Source organism: Pseudorasbora parva, chromosome 15 (assembly GCF_024679245.1).
Source record: "Pseudorasbora parva isolate DD20220531a chromosome 15, ASM2467924v1, whole genome shotgun sequence".
Taxonomy (NCBI): domain Eukaryota; kingdom Metazoa; phylum Chordata; class Actinopteri; order Cypriniformes; family Gobionidae; genus Pseudorasbora; species Pseudorasbora parva.
Window position 1 is genome coordinate 18,746,412 of NC_090186.1, and position 21,264 is coordinate 18,767,675.

Sequence of the window (21,264 nt, forward strand, 5' to 3'; positions counted from 1 at the left end):
GAATCTTATTTGACCCACTTTACCTGATGTCTGTGGAAGCCACACTCGACAATGTAGCCTATAGCTACAATATTATAGATAATACTATTTTTTTTAATAAGTGCTACAGCATGATTCCTTTTGGAAATCCTCCATTTAAAAAAAAAAAAAAAAATCTATTTGTAAATGAACTGTCTGTTTTGTACCACTGGGAGGTTATGAAGATGAAGCAAGGCTGAGATCTGTTGACTCAACAGGCACATGTGCACCCGTGGTGCTGAAGGAACAGCTCAGTGAGCCCCGTCGCAATGAAACAGCCCGGTGCTTCCTCATCACCACCAGTCTTCAAAGTTTGTGGCTCATTTCGTTCGCTCTGACCATGAAGAGACAAAACATCAGGACCCTCGTGTTGATCATCTGCACTTTCACTTATTTGCTCGTCGGAGCGGCTGTTTTTGACGCGTTAGAGTCCAAAATGGAGATCACCCAAAAGAAGGTCCTGGACGATCGAAAGCGAGAGCTCATGGACAAGTACAACTTGAGCAAAGTCAATTTCGACGAGCTGGAGCGGGTCGTGCTGCAGCTGAAGCCGCATAAGGCTGGAGTCCAGTGGAGGTTCGCAGGTTCCTTTTATTTCGCCATCACGGTTATCACGACTATAGGTATGTCAGACCTTTAAATCTCGTCTCAATCAACTTATTTTTTAATGTATTTTTTTTTTCAACTTTTTTATTTCCAGGTTCCTCATACAGCGTTATGAACATAATTCATAAATTAGTTTTAGATCGCCAATGTTGTAGCTACAACATGCGTGATCCGTGAGCGTATTCATGTCAGTTTGATTGGTAAAACGGTCAATTTAATGTATAATAAATAACAATATTTAAAATACAACACATATTTTGTAGTCTACGCTGAACGAATCCAAAGTGTAAAGTAATTTCACAGCCTTATAAATAATAACAATGGTGAAAAATCCAGTTTAACCTAGCTGTGTGTGGAACAGGCGAAATTCAAGATGGTCATTGGCTGGTCAAACTGGCTGTTTGTCGCTCTTAATTGGTCATTAGCTGGTGTATACTTGCAATTAACTGTTCCATTGAAGATACTAGATGGTCTATGGTCATTTGTTGGTCATGGTTTGTCTAAGCTGGTCATTAGCTGTTCGAAAGCTGGTATATCATTGTGGACCAGGAACAAATCTTCTACCAGCTGGTCATACTAGCTTAAGGTTGCTGGTCAAGCAGCTAATGACCACCTTTCACTATAGCATGACAGGCTTAAACCAGCTAGAAGGCAACTATTTTGTTCCAATACACTGCAACCAGCTTAAACAAGATTTTCCAGTAGAGACCTGTATAGTTTGTGTACTTAAACTTACACAGCCTCAGAGAAAGTCATACACTTCCTGTAGGCGTACGTTTGACACTAGACAGCTCTTGAAGAAACAGACACTGCCGACAGAACAGGGAAGTTTTTTAATTCATCCAAAGATCATCCGACCGTGTTCAGTGACCATCCTTCATCTGTCCGTCTCAGTGTCTCAGCAATTGGTAGTGAAAACGCTACCCTACAGTGTGACTGGCTTCATTAATACTTCATTAATTAAACACATCTTTCTAATTCTTGTATATTACAGCTGCTTATGTATGGCCTCATTAAATATTTGTACTACATATATTAGAACTGTAGGCTATGACACCACAGCTAAAATGATTTTTTTTAAAATTCCTAAACATTTTAATACATATATTTGTATTATATATGCATAATACAAACATCCATTGCTACATTTTTAACTTAAAATTAATGTTCAACAACCCAATTGACTTTTTTTTTAAAATTAAATATTGTCCTCTTTGTCATTTTTAATCAAAGTTCCCCTTATCCCTAATTGTATTAAATGCTGTAGTGCACTTTAAATGAATATATGAATTTAATATTAATGAAATAAAAGGATACTTAAGTGTAAGAGAGTAGACTTTTATCTGTTTCTTAAAAAGTGCACTTTGTAAAAGTGGCAAATTATAAGGTTTATTTTAAAGTTAATATGTATTTGTGTTGTGCTTTAAAGAAGAATACTTTATTTTGATGTGTTGACTAATTTTTAAATCCCATGTAAAGTACTTAATTATCATTTGACTTGTTGTGTCTTATTTGATATTACATTTTAATTGAATATATTTTAAAGTACTAAAATGCACTTTAACTATTTCAAAGGCAATTATGAAATTAGAATTACATAGACACACTAAAGTCCTACGTAAGTGGGTTGCAAAAGAACTCTAAAGTCAATGCAAATGTATTTAATATCAATCTAAACAATACTACATATTCATTTTATTTTAAGTAATATGCAATTAAATATTGTGTTTTATTTCCATAATAAGTTCTACTAAAGTGTACTTCTTTTGCTAAAGGGTCCTCCCAGATTCAACCCAGATCATTATGTAATAGACTGTAAATCATAATAAAATCTCAACCCCATTTTAGGATCCACAAAAACTCAATTAATGTTTCCATTGTCATGTATGCTGTGTTTCCTCTTATCAGACACATCCATGGTCTGCTCTGTTTCATGTGTCTGCTATAGATCAGGTTTCTGTGTACACTTGCCATGAGTAATCTAATCATCAGTTAAGCAATCAGCCTGCCAGCACCTTATTGTCAATGCAGGACACTCTGTAAACAAGGAACTGTTTACTATCTGTGGTCTGTGGTATCAGCTTAGTACACTGAGCTAACCTGATCCATTAGTCTAGTGGAAGTTCATGCAGCAATTGTCAGCCCATTATTAAACAGAAACGTAACCACCATATATTGAGAAAGACATGTCCTCCCGAATATGAGTCAACAGGTCTCTTGAATATTTGATTACATCCTTATTGCCAACAGGCTAGTTTTCTTTTTGCATGGTGACCAGATCAATTGATTTAAGATAGGAAAACTATTATAACGAATGACTCGCCCACAAAAATAAATCTATAGATCTTTAAATGTTTTTAAAGATTTTCTAAATGTGGCCTGTACCTTGAAAATTCCGAACAAACTTAAAAAGCTTCAGCCTTCTTCAGCCAATGACTTTATCACAATTAGGAACTAACTTAAAGAGGTGAACATGTATTATTTGTATTGTTGACATTGAACTTCTGTTGATAATGATAGCATTTCTAGCTAACACTACAGTCGTGATTCATAGTTGTCCTAGAACCAATTATTCAATTAGTGAGGTTGACTCTTTTAGCATTTTGAATTATTTTAGTGGCTTTGCTGTGGGATGCTGATAGCATACTGGTAAGTTAAGCTGTTAAACCTAAAAAATACTCTATGCAAGTATGTGAACTCAGACGTCTGCTAACGCTTACATAGGGGTGTAATGTATCGTTAAACGATATATCCTGATATAAAAATTTGACAATATGTATAGTTGATGGAAACTATATGATTTGCGATATAGAGTTGTTTTCCCCTAGACTCCACTTGCTGTAGTAGGCCTATTTATAAGGTATAATTCACCCAAACACAAATATACCACAAATTTAAACTCTTTCATTATGTACTCACCATCATGTACATTTTTCATTTAACTTCCAAACCCAAATTAAAATATCCTTTATGAAACCTGAGGGATTTCTGTTCCTCCATTTAAAGTCCATTATACCTCTCAAACTTAAAAGATCCAAAAAATGTCATAAAGGCATCGTAAAAATAACTAATCAAGTTGAGTGTCTCATCCAAATCCAAGTCTTCTGAAGAGACACGAACGATGGTTTATGATGAACAGATTTACAATGATCACATACTGTAGTAAACATGGACTTGCAAATGATTGCGTGAGAGTGAATAAAAACGTAAAAACAACATGAGAGTGAGTAAATGCAGGATACAAATTACTGGATGAGCTAAACATTTACAGTTTGAGTGGTCATTTTGACATGTTTCTTGCTATTAGAACTGTGATTGATTGCATTGATCGTGCAAACAACATTTAAAGTGGCACTCCTTAGTGAAAGCGCAAACATCATTTAAATCACCAGATCACATTTACACTCACCTAAATGATTATTAGGAACACCTGTTCCATTTCTCGTTAATGCAATTATTTAATCAACCAATCACATGGTAGTTGCTTCAATGCTTTTAGGGGTGTGGTCCTGGTCAAGAAAATCTCCTGAACTCCAAATTAAATGTCAGAATGGGGAAAGAAAGGTGATTTAAGCAATTTTAAGCATGGCATGGTATGGTTGTTGGTGCCAGATGGGCTGGTCTGAGAATTTTACAATCTGCTCAGTTACTGGGATTTTCACACACAACCATTTCTAGGGTTTACAAAGAATGTTGTGAAAAGGGAAAAAACATCCAGGAGGTGGCAGTCCTGTGGGCGAAAATGCCTTGTTGATGCTATAGGTCAGAAGAGAATGGGCCGACTGATTCAAGCTGATAGAAGAGCAACTTTGACTGAAATAACCACTCGTTACAACCGAGGTATGCAGCAAAGCATTTGTGAAGCCCCAACACACACAACCTTGAGGTGGATGGGCTACAACAGCAAAAGACCCCACCGGGTACCACTCATCTCCACTACAAATAAGAAAAAGAGGCTACAATTTGCACTAGCTCACCAAAATTGGACAGTTGAAGCAATTCTATTGCAAGAGTTTGGTGTAAACAGAATGTGAACATGGATCCATCATGCCTTGTTACCACTGTGCAGGCTGGTGGTGGTGTAATGGTGTGGGGAATGTTTTCTTGGCACACTTTAGGCCCATTAGTGACAATTGAGCATTGTTTAAATGCCACGGCCTACCTGAGCATTGTTTCTGACCATGTGCGTCCCTTTATGACCACCATGTACCCATCCTCTGATGGCTACTTCCAGCAGGATAATGCACCATGTCAGCTTGAATCATTTTAAATTGGTTTCTTGAACATGACAATGAGTTCACTGTACTAAAATGGCCCCCACAGTCACCAGATCTCAACCCAATAGAGCATCTTTGGGATGTGGTGGAACGAGAGCTTCGTACCCTGGAGGTGCATCCCACAAATCTCGATCAACTGCAAGATGCTATCCTATCAATATGGGCCAACATTTCTAAAGAATCCTTTCAGCACCTTGTTGAATCAATGCCACATAGGATTAAGGCAGTTCTGAAGGTGAAAGGGGATCAAACACAGTATTAGTATGGTGTTCCTAAAAATCCTTTAGGTGAGTATATATATATATATATATATATATATATATATATATATATATGATATGTTGCAACGTGGGGGAGAGGACGCTGGCATTGTCTGTTCGCCGTTTCTCCACCCACAAATCATGTTAACTACTATTAGATTAGATTTTATTTTATTTTATTATGTTTGTGTCTAGTCAAACATTCATAGCCACAATTGGGATTGTTGCTGGTTGCTGGCAGCCACTGAGAGGACGTTGTTCGCCTTTCGCCATTCTTCACCGCTTCTCTGATGTTTATGTTTGAATTCTCGCGGTTGCTTCTGGTTTGGAGGACATTTGATGTTGCTCGCTGCGGGTGCTCTCTCTTCTGGGTGTCGGCTGCTCACTGGTGGTCTACCTCCGGCTTGAACTGCATGGTGGCTGAAGTTTGCACCGGACTAGCGTCATCAGCTAGTCAGCTAGCGTGATGTTGGGATGTTCCTGCTTCTCGGATGCTGAGTCTCGGCTGCGTCTCTGTTCCGTCTTGCACTGTGGCCGTGGAGTGGCTTGGACTTCTGCGCCGACCCCCGGTGTGTCCACAGAAGTGCCCGGAATGTCTGCCTCCTGCATGGTGCTGCGGCGATCCCCATCGTCTGAATTGTCATGAAGACCCATCATTTGGTCTTCAGCTGTCATGCCTCGATGACGTCATCAGGACACTGCCAAATTGGGAATATGTAGCAACAGAGCCTCTGGCGCTGGGATAAATGTAATACATGGAGTGGACCACAGTGTACTGTGGAGCTTACAGAGACTTCCACCATCAGCTCTGTTTTCTCTTCACTATCAGCTCTGTTTTCTCTTCACCATCAGCTCTGTTTCTGTTCACCATCAGCTCTGTTTTCTCTTCACCATCAGCTCTGTTTCTGTTCACCATCAGCTCTGTTTTCTCTTCACCATCAGCTCTGTTTCTGTTCACCATCAGCTCTGTTTCTGTTCACCATCAGCTCTGTTTTCTGTTCACCATCAGCTCTGTTTCTGTTCACCATCCGCTCTGTTTCTGTTCACCATCAGCTCTGTTTCTGTTCACCATCAGCTCTGTTTCTGTTCACCATCAGCTCTGTTTTCTGTTCACCATCAGCTCTGTTTCTGTTCACCATCAGCTCGGTTTCTGTTCACCATCAGCTGTTTTCTGTTCAACATCAGCTCTGTTTCTGTTCACCATCAGCTCTGTTTTCTCTTCACCATCAGCTCTGTTTTTTGTTCACCATCAGCTCTGTTTCTGTTCACCATCAGCTCTGTTTTCTGTTCACCATCAGCTCTGTTTTCTGTTCACCATCAGCTCTGTTTCTGTTCACCATCAGCTCTTTTCTGTTCACCATCAGCTCTGTTTTCTGTTCACCATCAGCTCTGTTTTCTGTTCACCATCAGCTGTTTTCTGTTCACCATCAGCTCTGTTTTCTGTTCACCATCTGCTCTGTTTCTGTTCACCATCAGCTCTGTTTTCTGTTCACCATCAGCTCTGTTTCTGTTCATCATCAGCTCTTTTCTGTTCACCATCAGCTCTGTTTTCTGTTCACCATCAGCTGTTTTCTGTTCACCATCAGCTCTGTTTTCTGTTCACCATCAGCTCTGTTTTCTGTTCACCATCTGCTCTGTTTCTGTTCACCATCAGCTCTGTTTTCTGTTCACCATCAGCTGTTTTCTGTTCACCATCAGCTGTTTTCTGTTCACCATCAGCTGTTTTCTGTTCACCATCAGCTGTTTTCTGTTCACCATCAGCTGTTTTCTGTTCACCATCAGCTGTTTTCTGTTCACCATCAGCTCTGTTTTCTGTTCACCGTCAGCTCTGTTTCTGTTCACCATCAGCTCTGTTTTCTGTTCACCATCAGCTCTGTTTCTGTTCACCATCAGCTCTGTTTCTGTTCACCATCAGCTCTGTTTCTGTTCAGTTTTCTGTGTTGGCTGATTGTATTATTCTATATTTTTACTCGTTATTCATTTTTTTTGTAATTTTTTCCCTTTGTTGCACTTTGAGATTGTTTGGAATGAAAAGTGCCTTATAAATAAAATATATTATTATTATTGATTATATATCGCACCAGTTCTGAAATTAAATTACGGCTAAAGTTTAAATGCTTTATCATGTTTGGAAATAATGTACCACCTACACTAAACCCTACCCTAAAACTAACCAACAGCTGACAAGTGCAGTGCTGTATCAGGGGAGCTACTGAGCAAGTTTACTATGTCAGAAAAGCCATATATGAAGCTGATAATGTCTGAAAAAAGTTTTCGCTTACAAATCATGCAGTATGGTAAAAGTGTATTGATTCAATCCTCTACAATGCCAGTAAATCACTCGTGTATGCGATTAAATCTTCACTCTGGGCAACTAAATAATAAAATAATAAATCTTTTTACTAGTGCAAGTGTGTTGTACCATTCCTGTTGGATCCAGTATAGAAGAAACTGCATGTTTTGTTGTTTTTGTTTTTCACTTCAAATCCAGTGTCAGAAGTAAGGTTATGCAGTGACTGTGTTTTTCCACAACATGGCACTGCACAACATTTTGCACTCTTCTAAGGCATGTTTATCACTTAGTTGCTCGATCCAGTGTTAGCATCACATTTTATTTACCTACTACTTGTCATTTTTGAATCATTGGGCGAGGCTACAGTGGTAATGATGTAGATGTAGGCGCTAATCTTCAGCGGAAGCTGTCTTTCACTTATCTATAGGCACATTCCAAAACGAGTCGTTCTCTGGCCTTGGTTCCAAAAAAGCTGTTTTTGGAATAACAAGCACGTTTTCAGTCCTGAAACTTACAGTATATTCTTTTAGTATGATGATTTCTTATATGTCAAAAGCTCAAGGAAAATACAATTTCTCAGTTCAGGACCCCTTTATCATAAAGTGATTTTGCAGTACTTCAAATCAGGGAATGAAATAAATATCCAACAGGAGTTGGATAAACCTGAAATCAGCTTAACAATACAGTTCCTGAAGATTGTGTATTCAACTGTTCAGCCAACCCATTGGTTTTAACAATCTGCAATTGAAAGATGTTCATAATATTAGTTTACACATCACTAATATCAATAGCACTGAGCAATATAATATGCTGAAAAAATATATATCAATTGTTCAGCACAGATTCTGAGGGACTTTTAATTCCAGAATGTTGATGTGAAAGATTTGGGATTAATACAGTTCCAGGGTCCAGCGACAGTACAGCAGGACACAAGCACCTCTTCTGCCCTCCTCTGCAGGGAAGGAGTGTTTTGGATGGAAAGAATGTGAACCGAAAAAATAAATACCCTCCTGGCCATCAGAGCAGCAGGTCATACATCAGTCGGAATCTGTGGCTTTTTGCCCTTTATACATTTTGGATGACTTTTCACATAGAGAATCTGTTGATCAGCTTGATAATGTCCCAACTGAAGTTTCAAAGGGACAATGAAGGAACTATGAAGGACTTTTATTTGCTGCATTTTTTATACGCCACTTTCCCCAAAGCATATTTATATTTTACCAGCCACCTGGTCAGACCTTTTTTATGACAACAGTGGTGCTAAAACACACTTATAAAGGAAGTTATATAGCGATTACAAAATGCAGTGCACTGAATTTCCTGCCTTAATACAAACAGAAAAATCATTATTTGCTGATAGCATGTACAATATTCAGTTTACGGAGATACAATATTTACAACTAACTTAGTTTTTCTTACAATCTAATCCATCAATATTGTATCCAAATATATTTGTTTTATGCTGTTATCTCACAGATGTTTCATTGTACCATAGATGTCACTAGATGCACAATATTTAAATAATGCAGCCCTGCTTTGGATGAGATACTTAAGATGCTGGATATCTGAGAAAGAGATGTTTAAGCACTTTAAGAGTAGAAAGACATGTCCTTGTGATGTTGTTGGCATAACTTTGTACAGTGCAAGATGCTTACGTATACTATGTGGATACATTTTCACAAAGTGACACATGGCCAGTTGACAGTGACAGCATTGCTGATGCCTTGCATGGACAATCACTGTCATTAAAGACCCCCAGCATTTCTGTATCTAAACAAAGCTGTGACCTTATATAGCATTATATGATATATCATATTATATTATTAATATGTCCTGCTAGGGGGGTGTAATACTGAAAAATAAAATAAATGAAATCTCAATATTTTGTGTGATTTTGTTGATAATTATCAGATTAGTGAGTCATTGTGATGGTACCTTGGCAGGTTTAGGACTGCTGTGGACAACTGACTCCTAAAGTTTTTATTACAAAAAATATACAGCTGCGGATGACATCTTATGACAAGAATTCATTCACTGCTCATTATTGTGATGCATTGAGGTATTAAAAGGTTAGTTCACCCAAAAATGAAAATTCATTTTTGGGTGAACTAATCCTTTAAATGAGTGCCCTCTGTAACATCCGCTATGGTTTTAGACACCACTTCAAATGGCTGTCCTCTTAAATAGCACCCTATTTAAGGGTATAGGGGGAGATATCAGACACAGCCTGTGTTGCTCAGGGAAACAAAACAGTTCTGCTGAGGCTTTAAAACTAGTTTCATTGGCGAAATGAAGCAAAAACAATATGCAATATAGTTTCTCAAATTAAAGTTACTTAGTGATGAGCCGAACCTGAGAAAAGTGTCTGACCAGGTGTGTGAAGTTGCAACATTAGGCATCATCAAGGAAATATTAGTGGAGTTTGATGGCAGGGAGGAAAGCCCCGCCCACAACCTTGCTGCTTTGAAAGTGGTGGAATTATTTGGAGGGTTTGTTAAATGCATTTTGAGGAGGAAAATGACCTGTTTCTCCAAACCCTGCTGGTTCCTCCCAGCCCTATGCTGCCTGTGATCCCTCCCAGTCGCTCCGCCCCTGTCTTCTAACAGCCCGTTCCCTGCCTCCACTGGTTCCATTCAGCCCCTCTGCATCTAATACATCATTATATAAGGATCTGCCTCAGTACTTAAAGTCACCAGCTCCGCCCTGTAAGGAGGATCCCCTGGCTCCTCCTTCAGCCTCAGTAATCATCACTCCACTGCGGCTTGTTGAACCATCGTCTCCACCTTGGCTCCTTCCTCTCTCGGCTCCACCGGAAACCATCATCTGTGTTCCTTCATCCCACGGCTTCACCTTGGTCAGACATCATCCTAACTGCCTCTTCGGCTCCATCTGCCCCCTGGCTTCGCCTTCGTCCTCAGTCTCACCCAAGGGGGTAATCTAGCGCTCGGAAAGCGTTCCACCCCTAGGGGCTGCCATTGCTAACCAAGCCATCACCTGCTGTTAGCATCCCATTGACTCCCATTCATTTTTGAGTCACTTTGACAGTGAATAACTTTACATCTGAGACGTTTAAAGACTCCATTTGTCCATTGTTTATTTCTAAAGAAACACGACAATGTATAAAAGGCTCCATTACCTTGTAAATGGAAATGGACTGCATTTATATAGCGCTTTTATCCAAAGCGCTTTACATTTTTGCCTCACATTCACCCATTCATACACCGATGGCGATGTCAGCCATGCAAGGCGCCATCCAGCTCATCGGGAGCATGCTGGGGTTAGGTGTCTTGCTCATGGACACTTGGTCAGGTGGAACCGGGGATCGAACCACCAACCTTTCAGTTTGTAGACAATCTACATGAACCACTGAGCCACTGCCGCCCCAAGATACCTTAGTGTAGTGTAAGATAAGATAAGATAGTGTAAGATACCTTGTATCTTACACTATCGCCCCGCAGAAGCTGTTTTTGTAAAAATAGGCTAACGACTGCGTCATAACCAACGCGACCCTGTCGCACAGTTGAGAAATTACCGTATAGACAGGAGGAGACGCTCGCGGGCAATCTTTTACTGTCTATGAGACAGTCGGGGGGACGTGGAGACATAAAGTCTGATAAAGTCAAGGAGGAAGAATGGGGAGAAGCCCATAGTGAGCCAAAAGCAACGGGAGAAAATATTTAAACAACGTGATTCAGCTTTCACTTTCCACATCTACTAGAAGACTCACAGCTGTCAGACAGGAGGCTCACGTCACATCTACGTCGTCAAGCTCAGCCTGAGCCTGCGCAGTTCGCTCAGCCATCAGGAAGTGAGTGCCCCTAGGTTGACTTCATTCTTTCGCCGTTGACGTCAATGGGGTCGCTGTGTCCATTTCTTTTACTGTCTATGGTCTCACCGGCTTCAGTTTTATCTTCAGTTTTCCCCTCAGTTGTTCAGTTGTTATTTTTCAACGCAAGGAGGGGGCGAACATTTGGTTTGCCAAAAATAGCGATTATCTCAGTAAACACAGTCGGCTTTGTCTTAACCGAATGTAAGCAGTTGACAAATGAAATCGGGTTTCAGAACAAAATAACATTTAAAAAAAATCACCCACTAAACTTGACAGAATTACTTTTGTATCTACAAATCCAATTCCAAAAAAGTCGGGACACTGTACAAATTATGAATAAAAAAGGAATATATAATATGCAATAATTTACAAATCTCATAAACATATATTTTATTCACAATATAATATAGATAACATATAAAATGTTGAAAGTGAGACATTTTGAAATGTCATGCCAAATATTGGCTCATTTTGGATTTAATGAGAGTTACACATTCCAAAAAGTTGGGACAGGTAGCAATAAAAGACCGGAAAAATTAAATGTACATATAAGGAACAGCTGGAGGAACAATAATTATTAAGTCAATTAGCAACATGATTGGCCAAGAGTTTGAAGTTATCATCACATACAGTGCATAATATCATCCAAAGATTCAGAGAATCTGGAACAATCAAACAATAAGGGTCAAGGCCAGAAAACCATACTGGATGCCCGTGATCTTCGGGCCCTTAGACGGCATTGCATCACATACAGGAATGCTACTGTAATGGAAATCACAACATGGGCTCAGGAATACTTCCAGAAACAGATCACAATCCACCGTGCTAATTGCTGTTGCCAACTAAAACTCTATAGGTCAAAAAAATAAACCATATCTAAACATGATCCAGCATTTTCTCTGGGCCAAAGCTTTTTTTAAATGGACTGTGGCAAAGTGGAAACCTGTTCCGTGGTTAGACGAATCAACATTTGAAGTTCTTTTCAGAAAATTGGGACGCCATGTCATCCAGACTACATAGGACAAGGACAACCCAAGTTGATATCAGCACTCAGTTTGGAAACCTGCATCTCTGATGTTATGGGGTTACATGATTGTGTGTGTGGCATGGGCAGCTTACACATCTGGAAAGGCACTATCAATGCTGAAAGGTATATTGAAGTCCTAAAACAAATGCAATCCAGACATCGTCTCTTTCAATGAAGACCTTGCATTTTTCAACATGACAATGCCAGACCACATACTGCATCAATTACAACATCATGGCTGCTTAGAAGAAGGATAAGAGTAATGAAATGGCCAGCCAGCAGTCCAGATCTTTCACCTATAGAAAACATTTGGCGCATCATAAAGAGGAAGATGCGACAAAGAAAACCTTAGACAGTTGAGCAACTAGAAGCCTGAATTAGACAAGAAAGGGGAAAACATTCCTATCCCTAAACTTGAGCAACTTCTCCTCAGTCCCCAGAAGTTTGCAGACTGATATAAAAAGAAGAGCGGATGCCATGAAATTTAAAATCAACTTATTTTTCCCTTAAAATTATTCATTTTCTCAGTTTAAACATTTGATATGTCATCTACAGTGAGGAAAATAAGTATTTGAACAGCCTGCTATTTTGCAAGTTCTCCCACTTAGAAATCATGGAGGGGTCTGAAATTGTCAGCGTGGGTACATGTCAACTGCGAGAGACAATCAAAAAAAAAAAAAAAAAAAACAGAAATCACAATGTATGATTTTTTTAACTATTGTTTATGATACAGCTGCAAATAAGTATTTGAACACACATTTTCTTCCTCTAAACATGTTTAGTGGAATTACGACCAAGAAGTTCTATTTTGGTCTCATCTGACCACATTACTTTCTCCCCTCCAAATGGTCAGTGGCAAACTTAAGACAGGCCTGGACATGTGCTGGTTTAAGCAGGGGAACCTTCGTTCCATGCATGATTTCAAACCATGATGTATTAATGTATTAACAACAGTAACCTTGGAAACGGTGATGCCAGCTCTTTTCAGGTCATTGACCAGCTCCTCTCGTGTAGTTCTGGGCTGATTTCTCACCTTTCTTAGGATCATTGAGACCCCACGAGGTGAGATCTTGCATGGAGCCCCAGTCCAAGGGAGATTGACAGTCATGTTTAGCTTCTTCCATTTTCTAATGATTGCTCCAGCAGTGAACCTTTTTTCACCAAGCTGCTTGGCAATTTCTCCGTAGCCCTTTCCAGCCTTGTGGAGGTGTACAATTTTGTCTCTAGTGTTTTTGGACAGCTTTTTGGTCTTGGCCATATTAGTAGTTGGATTCTTACTGTTTGTATGGGGTGGACAGGTGTCTTTATGCAGCTAATGTCCTCAAACAGGTGCATCTAATTTAGGATAATAAATAATAATAATAATAATAATAATGCGTTCGATTTATATAGCGCTTTTCAAGGCACTCAAAGCGCTTTACATAGAAGGGGGGAATCTCCTCAACCACCACCAATGTGCAGCATCCACCTGGATGATGCGACGGCAGCCATATTGCGCCAGAACGCTCACCACACACCAGCTGATTGGTGGAGAGGAGACCGAGTGATGAAGCCAATCAGGATATGGGGATTTTTAGGAGGCCATGATGGACAGAGGCCAATGGGCAAATTTTGCCAGGATGCCGGGGTTACACCCCTACTCTTTATCGAAGGACATCCTGGGATTTTTAATGACCACAGAGAGTCAGGACCTCGGTTTAACGTCTCATCCGAAAGACGGATTGGAGTGGAGTGGAGATGGATATTTTAAAGGCAGACTAACAGGTCTTTGGGGGTCAGAATTCTAGCTGATAGACAGGTGTTCAAATACTTGTTTAAAGCTGTATTATACAAATAAATAGTTTAAAAATAATTTATTGTGATTTCTGGATTTTTTTAATAGATTATATCTCTCACAGTGGACATGCACCTATGGTGACAATTTCAGACCCCTTCATGATTTCCAAGTGTGAGAACTTGCAAAATAGCAGGGTGATCAAATACTTATTTTCTTCACTGTATGTTGTATTCTGAATAAAATATTGAAATCTGAAATATATCATTAAACTATATTTAATTTATACAGTGAATAATATTTATATGAAGATTGTCATTAAGCTTGATTATTTAATTTCTGTAACTGAAACTTCAAGCACTTAATTCTTAGCACTCTTCTTACTTTATTGCTAACTGTTCACTTGTATTCAATATTTTTTTATGTATTTATATCATTAGGCTTGTAGTTTTTGGTGTGGAATATCAGGTGAGAATTGTGAAATTTCAATGCTATCTATTGTGGTTGCTTAGTTATTGTAACATATTTAATGTATTATTTAATATTTAATCTGTCAAAACAATGAAAAAAAGTATTTCACATGATATTCACAGTCTAAGGATCCACTCAAGTAGCCTTGGCCAACCCCCTGCCACCCCATGTATAAAAGTCTAGTTCATTCACTGCATTACATAGTTTATTCAAAGCAATGAAATAACATGACTGTACAAAAAAACAAAAAAAACAAAAAAAACATAACATTTAGAATAACGTTTATTAAAAAAATATATTATGTTCTGTGTGAACAGCTTGGTTACGGTTTTGACATAACCAAAATCTTTTCTGCATTGAGCTTCTCTATTCTGACAATGAACAATCATTTTTAAATATTTTAATATTTTATTTTAAATGAACAATACAGCAGGATTATGTGGATAGGCTAGGAAAAACATTGAAATGCAACATGACTTACACCATCATTACATCTCATTCAAACTGATAAGGCTGTCTGACACAAAAAAAGTTTTACAATAAAATATATAAGTAACTAATCAGAAACCATGATAACTAGCAATGAACTAGAACTCGAGACAAAATGGCAATGAAACAAGACAATTGAAACTAAACAGAACATGATAATGAAACTACGAACTGTGAGTGACATGTTTAAATCAAAATAAAACAAAGCATATGACATTTGAAAAAGTACATGATTAGGACAGGTTGGAAAACAATATCATCTTTAGATAAACTAAAAATCTCATAATTCCATTGGTCCAAATATGAAGCACAATGTAAGGAGACATTAAATTAATCAAACATGACAGTAAAGACAAATTCAGTGTTGCATCACAGGAATACATTACATCTTAAAATAGAAAAGTTATTTCAGAATATTTGTTATTGTATTTTTGATAAATGCAGCATTGGTGTAAATGTATTTCAAAATTGATTTAAATCAATTATATATATATATATATATATATATATATATATATATATATATATATATATATATATATATATATATATATATATATATATATATATATATATATAATATAAATGACTGATGCAGTAATACTATATATATATATATATATATATATATATATATATATATATATATATATATATATATAGTATTACTGCATCAGTCATTTATAATCAAGTACCCAAATTATTTTCTTACAGAAATGAGAAAAACAAATAGCATTATATAATAACAGTACGCTGCCGCACTGGTTAGCCTATCTTGTTTTTCAAGAAGATATGAAAGATTAAAAGTGACAGCAGCGGGATATCTGACCAGAGTCTTGTCAGCCCTTAAAACACTGCTAGAGTTACATATAGCCTACTAAACATAACTGTTCAGCACGTATAATTCTGCATATACCCGCAACATCAGTGGAGAGTCCTATAAAGCAATTTTATTTGTGCCATATGATGATCTGATTATTAATAATTTCATTAATCCTAGACATAGGGCTGGTGAGCTGACAATGATGTAATTCTAATAAAGGTGGATGCATCCCAGATCAGCCTTTGATTTTGCCTTTAACAAACACATGCACCCCACACACATACATACACATACAGGTATATGTAACATTTTTTTCCTTATATTTATTATTATTGTTCCTCATATATTTGTCCCTTAATATAGTTTATATTGTAATTTAAAGAATGGAAAACATCTTTAATCCTTTATTTCACACCATCCCTTCCCCCAACACCACACACTCATACTCTCACACCTTCTCTAAGTATTTAATCCCCAACCCCTTTATAATATGTGTTCAACTACTGAATGGATTTGCACTGACTGCAGCACATTTGATGATAAGGTGAAATAATAATTCAGAAAAAAAGGAGTTATTTTAGGAGATGTAAGCTGAATGGATGGAGAGAAACAGAGACATGAAGATGAGCTCTAAACAGCAGCCTGTATGTGCAGATGGCTCGACTGGGCCGCTTTCAAAGAAATAATTCATGCTGCTTCTATAATAAGAGCAACTGGACTCCATCATAGCGCAATGCAAATACAATTACAGATGGTCATTATGAGAAGAAGCAATGTGAATCTCAATTATAGAACATTAACAGGTGCAGGGAAAGTATAGACATTGTTATAACATCTCAGGTTACACCTGTAACCATGGTTCCCTGAGAAGGTGATCAAGACACTGCATCATGTAGTTGACACTATGGGAACATTCTTCGTGACCCTGTGTCTGAAGAATGTGTGCTACACACCAATCTTGATTGTTGTCTGAGGGTTTTTATTCTATTTTTTTATTCTCTTTACAACTGTTTCTATTTTTATTTGTATACATTGTATTCTTATGCATTTGTTATCTTCATTTCTATGTAAAGCACTTTGAATTGCCATTGTGTATGAAATGTGCTATATAAATAAACTTGCCTTGCCTTGCCTTGCCTTGCCTTGCCTTGCCTTGCCTTGATTGGCTACCACCATCAGGTGATATCACAGGGGTGCCTAGAGAGGATGTCCTCAACTTCAGTTGTCTGAAGAAAGACATACAGGCATGCCTGAACTATGCAACGTGACACAGTGTCTTCTTCCCCTTATAAGGGAACCATGGTTACAGTCCTAACCTGAGGTGTTCCCTTTTAACCTTCTTCATGGAGTTGACGCTATAGGAAAGAAATACCCACTACACCATACTGAACAAATGCCTGCTCACCATGCGTGTGAACTGCCCATGAAGTTAACTGTAGCCAAATCATTGCCACATAATGCACACGACCAAGAACAAGGTTATGCCTGCTGCTCAGTCTCTGCCGAGACTCAAACTGGGGTTGCCGCGGCCATCCGTTCAATGGGGAAACCTGTTCCAAGGGAGCACAACATTAAGCATTTTGTCCATAAGACCAGGAGAGGCCTCAAGAGAGAACAGTGTTTTTTCAACTGGATGCTCCACCTAGGTATATAGCAATGTTCTTCACACCAAACTTTACTTTTGAACCTAGGAAAGTGCTCTAACCAGAGTTGGGTGACATTTGTCTGTAACCTCTGGCTGAACTCAAGGGGCTACTGAGAGGGCAGAGTGCCATGGCGCTCTTGTACTTCCCAGACCAAGAAGCTCTTATGGGCTGATGGTTGTCCATTGCTACGGTTCCAGCGAACTACCACTAGTTGCGACAGAGTCCACTGTTATACAAAATATTATCATTAATAATAATAATAATAATAATAATAATATCTTTAATAATATATTTTATCCAAATACTCCTCGTGAACTGTTAGGAAAATATGCTATTATAGTTCCACTCTATGTCTGTACTTTTCTCCTCCAGGTATAGACTGGAAGGAAGACAAAGGGTAAGAGCCAGCCCATTACTCCAAAATGAATGTCATTTGACAAGAAGCAGATTAATGCTTCTCAGCCCCATGCCACCAAAGGTAACACAGGAGCAAGTGGGAGGCTAAAGTGGTCTTCCAGTGCTGTTTAGCCTAAAGGGATGCTGTGCCAGTGCTTAAACAATGTTAAAGCCCAACTCTACCAATTCAATATCCCACACAAAGCATATCCATATCAACTCCACAGCTCAAGCCTCCAGATAGATGAATACGAAAACAAGTATAACAATTACTGCATTCTAGCATTACTGCTACACTACAGAGATGTACGGATGCATCACCAATGTGTAAAAGGACCCAATAGACAGTAAGTTGGAATGCTAATAGTGAAATCCCATCACACCATTTGTGTGGGGCAATTCCTCTAGAGGTGACATACTCTATAGATGAAAAGTGGGCCACGAAAATATTCACACAGGACGGAGCAACTCAAGCTCAACCGCCGCTTCCCTGCATGTGTTAATCAGGCAAATTCTCCTGTAATCCCAGACTAATGCAGTTCCCCCCGGTGAACACACACTCCATGAAAAAGCCCAATATCAATCTCCTGCAGGCAGAGTGCTTCTCATCTCTAGAAGATATTTTACGCTCTCCTCTTTTTTCCTTTAAGTCCTCCTTTGGCTTCTTGCGAAGACACCACCTCGAGCCTCAGCTCCTCAAAGCAGGGGCACGGGCAGCAACTTTCTCCTTTTGACCATGTCTCCTGCTGCTGTGTGTGTGTGTGTGTGTGTGTGTGTGTGTGTGTGTGTGTGTGTGTGTGTGTGTGTGTGTGTGTGTGTGTGTGTGTGTGTGTGTGTGTGTGTGTGTGTGTTTGTGTGTCAACAAAAAATACTTATTAGGAACATGAAAAGGACCTTTCTTTGTGAGGGTTTGCCTTTCCTATGCTTCCTGGAAGAAGGGGTAGGAAGTTGGCAGCCTCAGGTGACAGGAAGGAAGTGGATACCTTTTTTGTAAATCCTGTAGTTGGTTGTTTTCTTGCATATCATTAAGACATAAAACATTGATAACATTTAAAAAAAAACTTACAAAAAGGATCTATCTATCTATAGTTGCCGATGGGCATAAATTTAATGATATAGAATTGTAGAATAACTCCATTTGGAGTGGGCTTTGCAGAAACAGCAACATTACACACTAAAGTAGAAAATGTCAATTATAATAGTTATAAAAATGAGTTATGTTCTTTTTATTTTCTAGGATATGGTCATGCGGCTCCCAGCACGGATGGTGGGAAGGTGTTCTGCATGTTCTACGCTCTCCTGGGCATCCCCCTCACCCTGGTGATGTTCCAAAGTCTGGGTGAACGCATCAACACCTTCGTCAAGTACCTGCTGCACCGTCTCAAAAAGTGTCTTGGCCTTCGGCACACCGAGGTCTCCATGGCCAACATGGTGTGCATCGGCTTAATATCCTGCATGAGCACGCTGTGTGTGGGAGCAGCGGCCTTCTCCCGCTACGAGGACTGGAGCTTCTTTCATGCATACTATTACTGCTTCATTACGCTCACCACCATTGGTTTTGGGGACTACGTGGCCCTGCAGAAGGATAATGCGCTACAAACCAACCCCCAGTACGTAGCGTTTAGCTTCATGTACATCCTCACAGGCCTTACGGTCATCGGGGCCTTCCTGAACCTGGTGGTTCTGCGTTTCATGACTATGAATGCAGAGGATGAACGCCGTGACGCCGAACAGCGTACGTTGCTGTCCCGCAGCAGACAGACTGGCTGTGGCGGACCCATGTCCGACCCACCGTCCTCATCTGGTGCGGCCCACGGAGGAGGATCCGGGAAAGGGTTGTGTAACGTCTATGCCGAAGTGCTGCATTTCCAGTCCATGTGCTCTTGTCTCTGGTACAAAAGCCAGGAGAAGATGCGCTACTCAATTCCCATGATAATCTCGCACGATCTGTCCACTTCGGACACATACATGGAGCACAGCGAGGCCTCCGACGCCCTTCACTCCAACGGCTGCGTGTGCAGTGCCTTGCAGGAGCACTCCGGCACCAGTTCAGTGTACACAGGCCTGCTCAGCCCAGCACATTACCAAAGACTCTCAAAACGCCGCAGCTCCATCTAGAGGGCTGGAGGATGTATTGCATGTGAATCTCTTTCGCCTTACAAAACCAACCACTGTTATACTTGGGGTTGAAAAACCGCTGCTTCTAAGCTGCTCGGATCCTCTGTCAGTCGAATAGATGTAATGTAGTGATAGACGGGGGAGGGCGGCCTGCCAGCAGGTGCTGCTTGAGGACCGGAGACAATGAAGCGTGCAATAAAAACAGGTTAAAGGCCTGTATTTTTTTTAAAGTACACTTTGAGGTTTTCGAGTAAAGGCAAAATGCAAACTGCTAGCTCTTCAGTGAGCTCAACGGTAAATGGAAACAAATGCTGGTCTTTCAAAATCAACAAGTCCCAAAGTGTCAGGATCTTCTGGTTTTGATTTGAAGAGATAGTTCTTGTGATGCAACCATTTCAACATTGAATACATTATTAACTTTGCAGGAGTTATAAAATAATCATAGTAATAAAACAAAATAAAATATTTTATAAAAACAAACAATCATCTTGAATGAGAACCTGGCTAATAATGAGTGTAGACCTTATTCAGGGTGGTGCAATATTTCCTTTCTGAGAGGAATAGAATTCTGCAGTGATGATGTATTTTTGGAGGAAAACTCGGAAGTTGTCATCATGCTGGCTCCCTCAACAAAAATCCTGTAGGTTGTTTTCACCGGCATTTGGATTATTGCAGAAAAATAGGCACTGTGACCAACAAAATTTTGGTTCATCAATAAAATCTTTACAAATTAAAGGGATAGTTCTCTCAAAAATGAAACTATCCCATAATTTATTCGTCTTAGGTGAGTTTCTTCTGTCAGCCAAACACAACTGAAGGTATATTAAAAACCGTCCTGGCTTTTAAAAACTTTTTAATGGGAGTGAGTAGAACCTGATATTTCGAAGCTCAAAAAAGTGCATCCATCCATCCATCATAAAATATATCCACACAGCTTCTGGGTGATAATAAAGGCCTTCTGAAGCAAAGCGATGAATTTTTGTAAGGAAAATACCCCTATTTATACCTTTTTAAACTATAAACACTGGCTTCCCGTAACGGCTGTACGTGAGTCTAGTTCCGACGGCAGAGTGACCTCTGACCTGACGCATGACGTACTGACGAACGCAGAAGCTCAGAGGATAGAGCAAAACAAAACACTGAGACGAATGAGAAGTCTAAAACAAGAAATTTTACAGAGAAATGTCAGAGGAGCTTAAGTTTGTTACCCAGCCCTATTTTGAAAAGCGAGAGGCGT

General features: G+C 39.2%; 1 protein-coding gene across 1 annotated transcript; it reads left to right on the forward strand.

The window, feature by feature from the left end:
- The first annotated feature begins 247 nt into the window (after positions 1–247).
- On the forward strand, positions 248–20,959 carry kcnk3a (potassium channel, subfamily K, member 3a). Its single transcript, XM_067417290.1, has 2 exons — positions 248–641; positions 19,147–20,959. Exons 1-2 carry the CDS (start codon positions 359–361, stop codon positions 20,025–20,027), a joined length of 1,164 nt encoding a protein of 387 aa, XP_067273391.1. The 5' UTR covers positions 248–358; the 3' UTR covers positions 20,028–20,959.
- Positions 20,960–21,264: the final 305 nt, after the last annotated feature.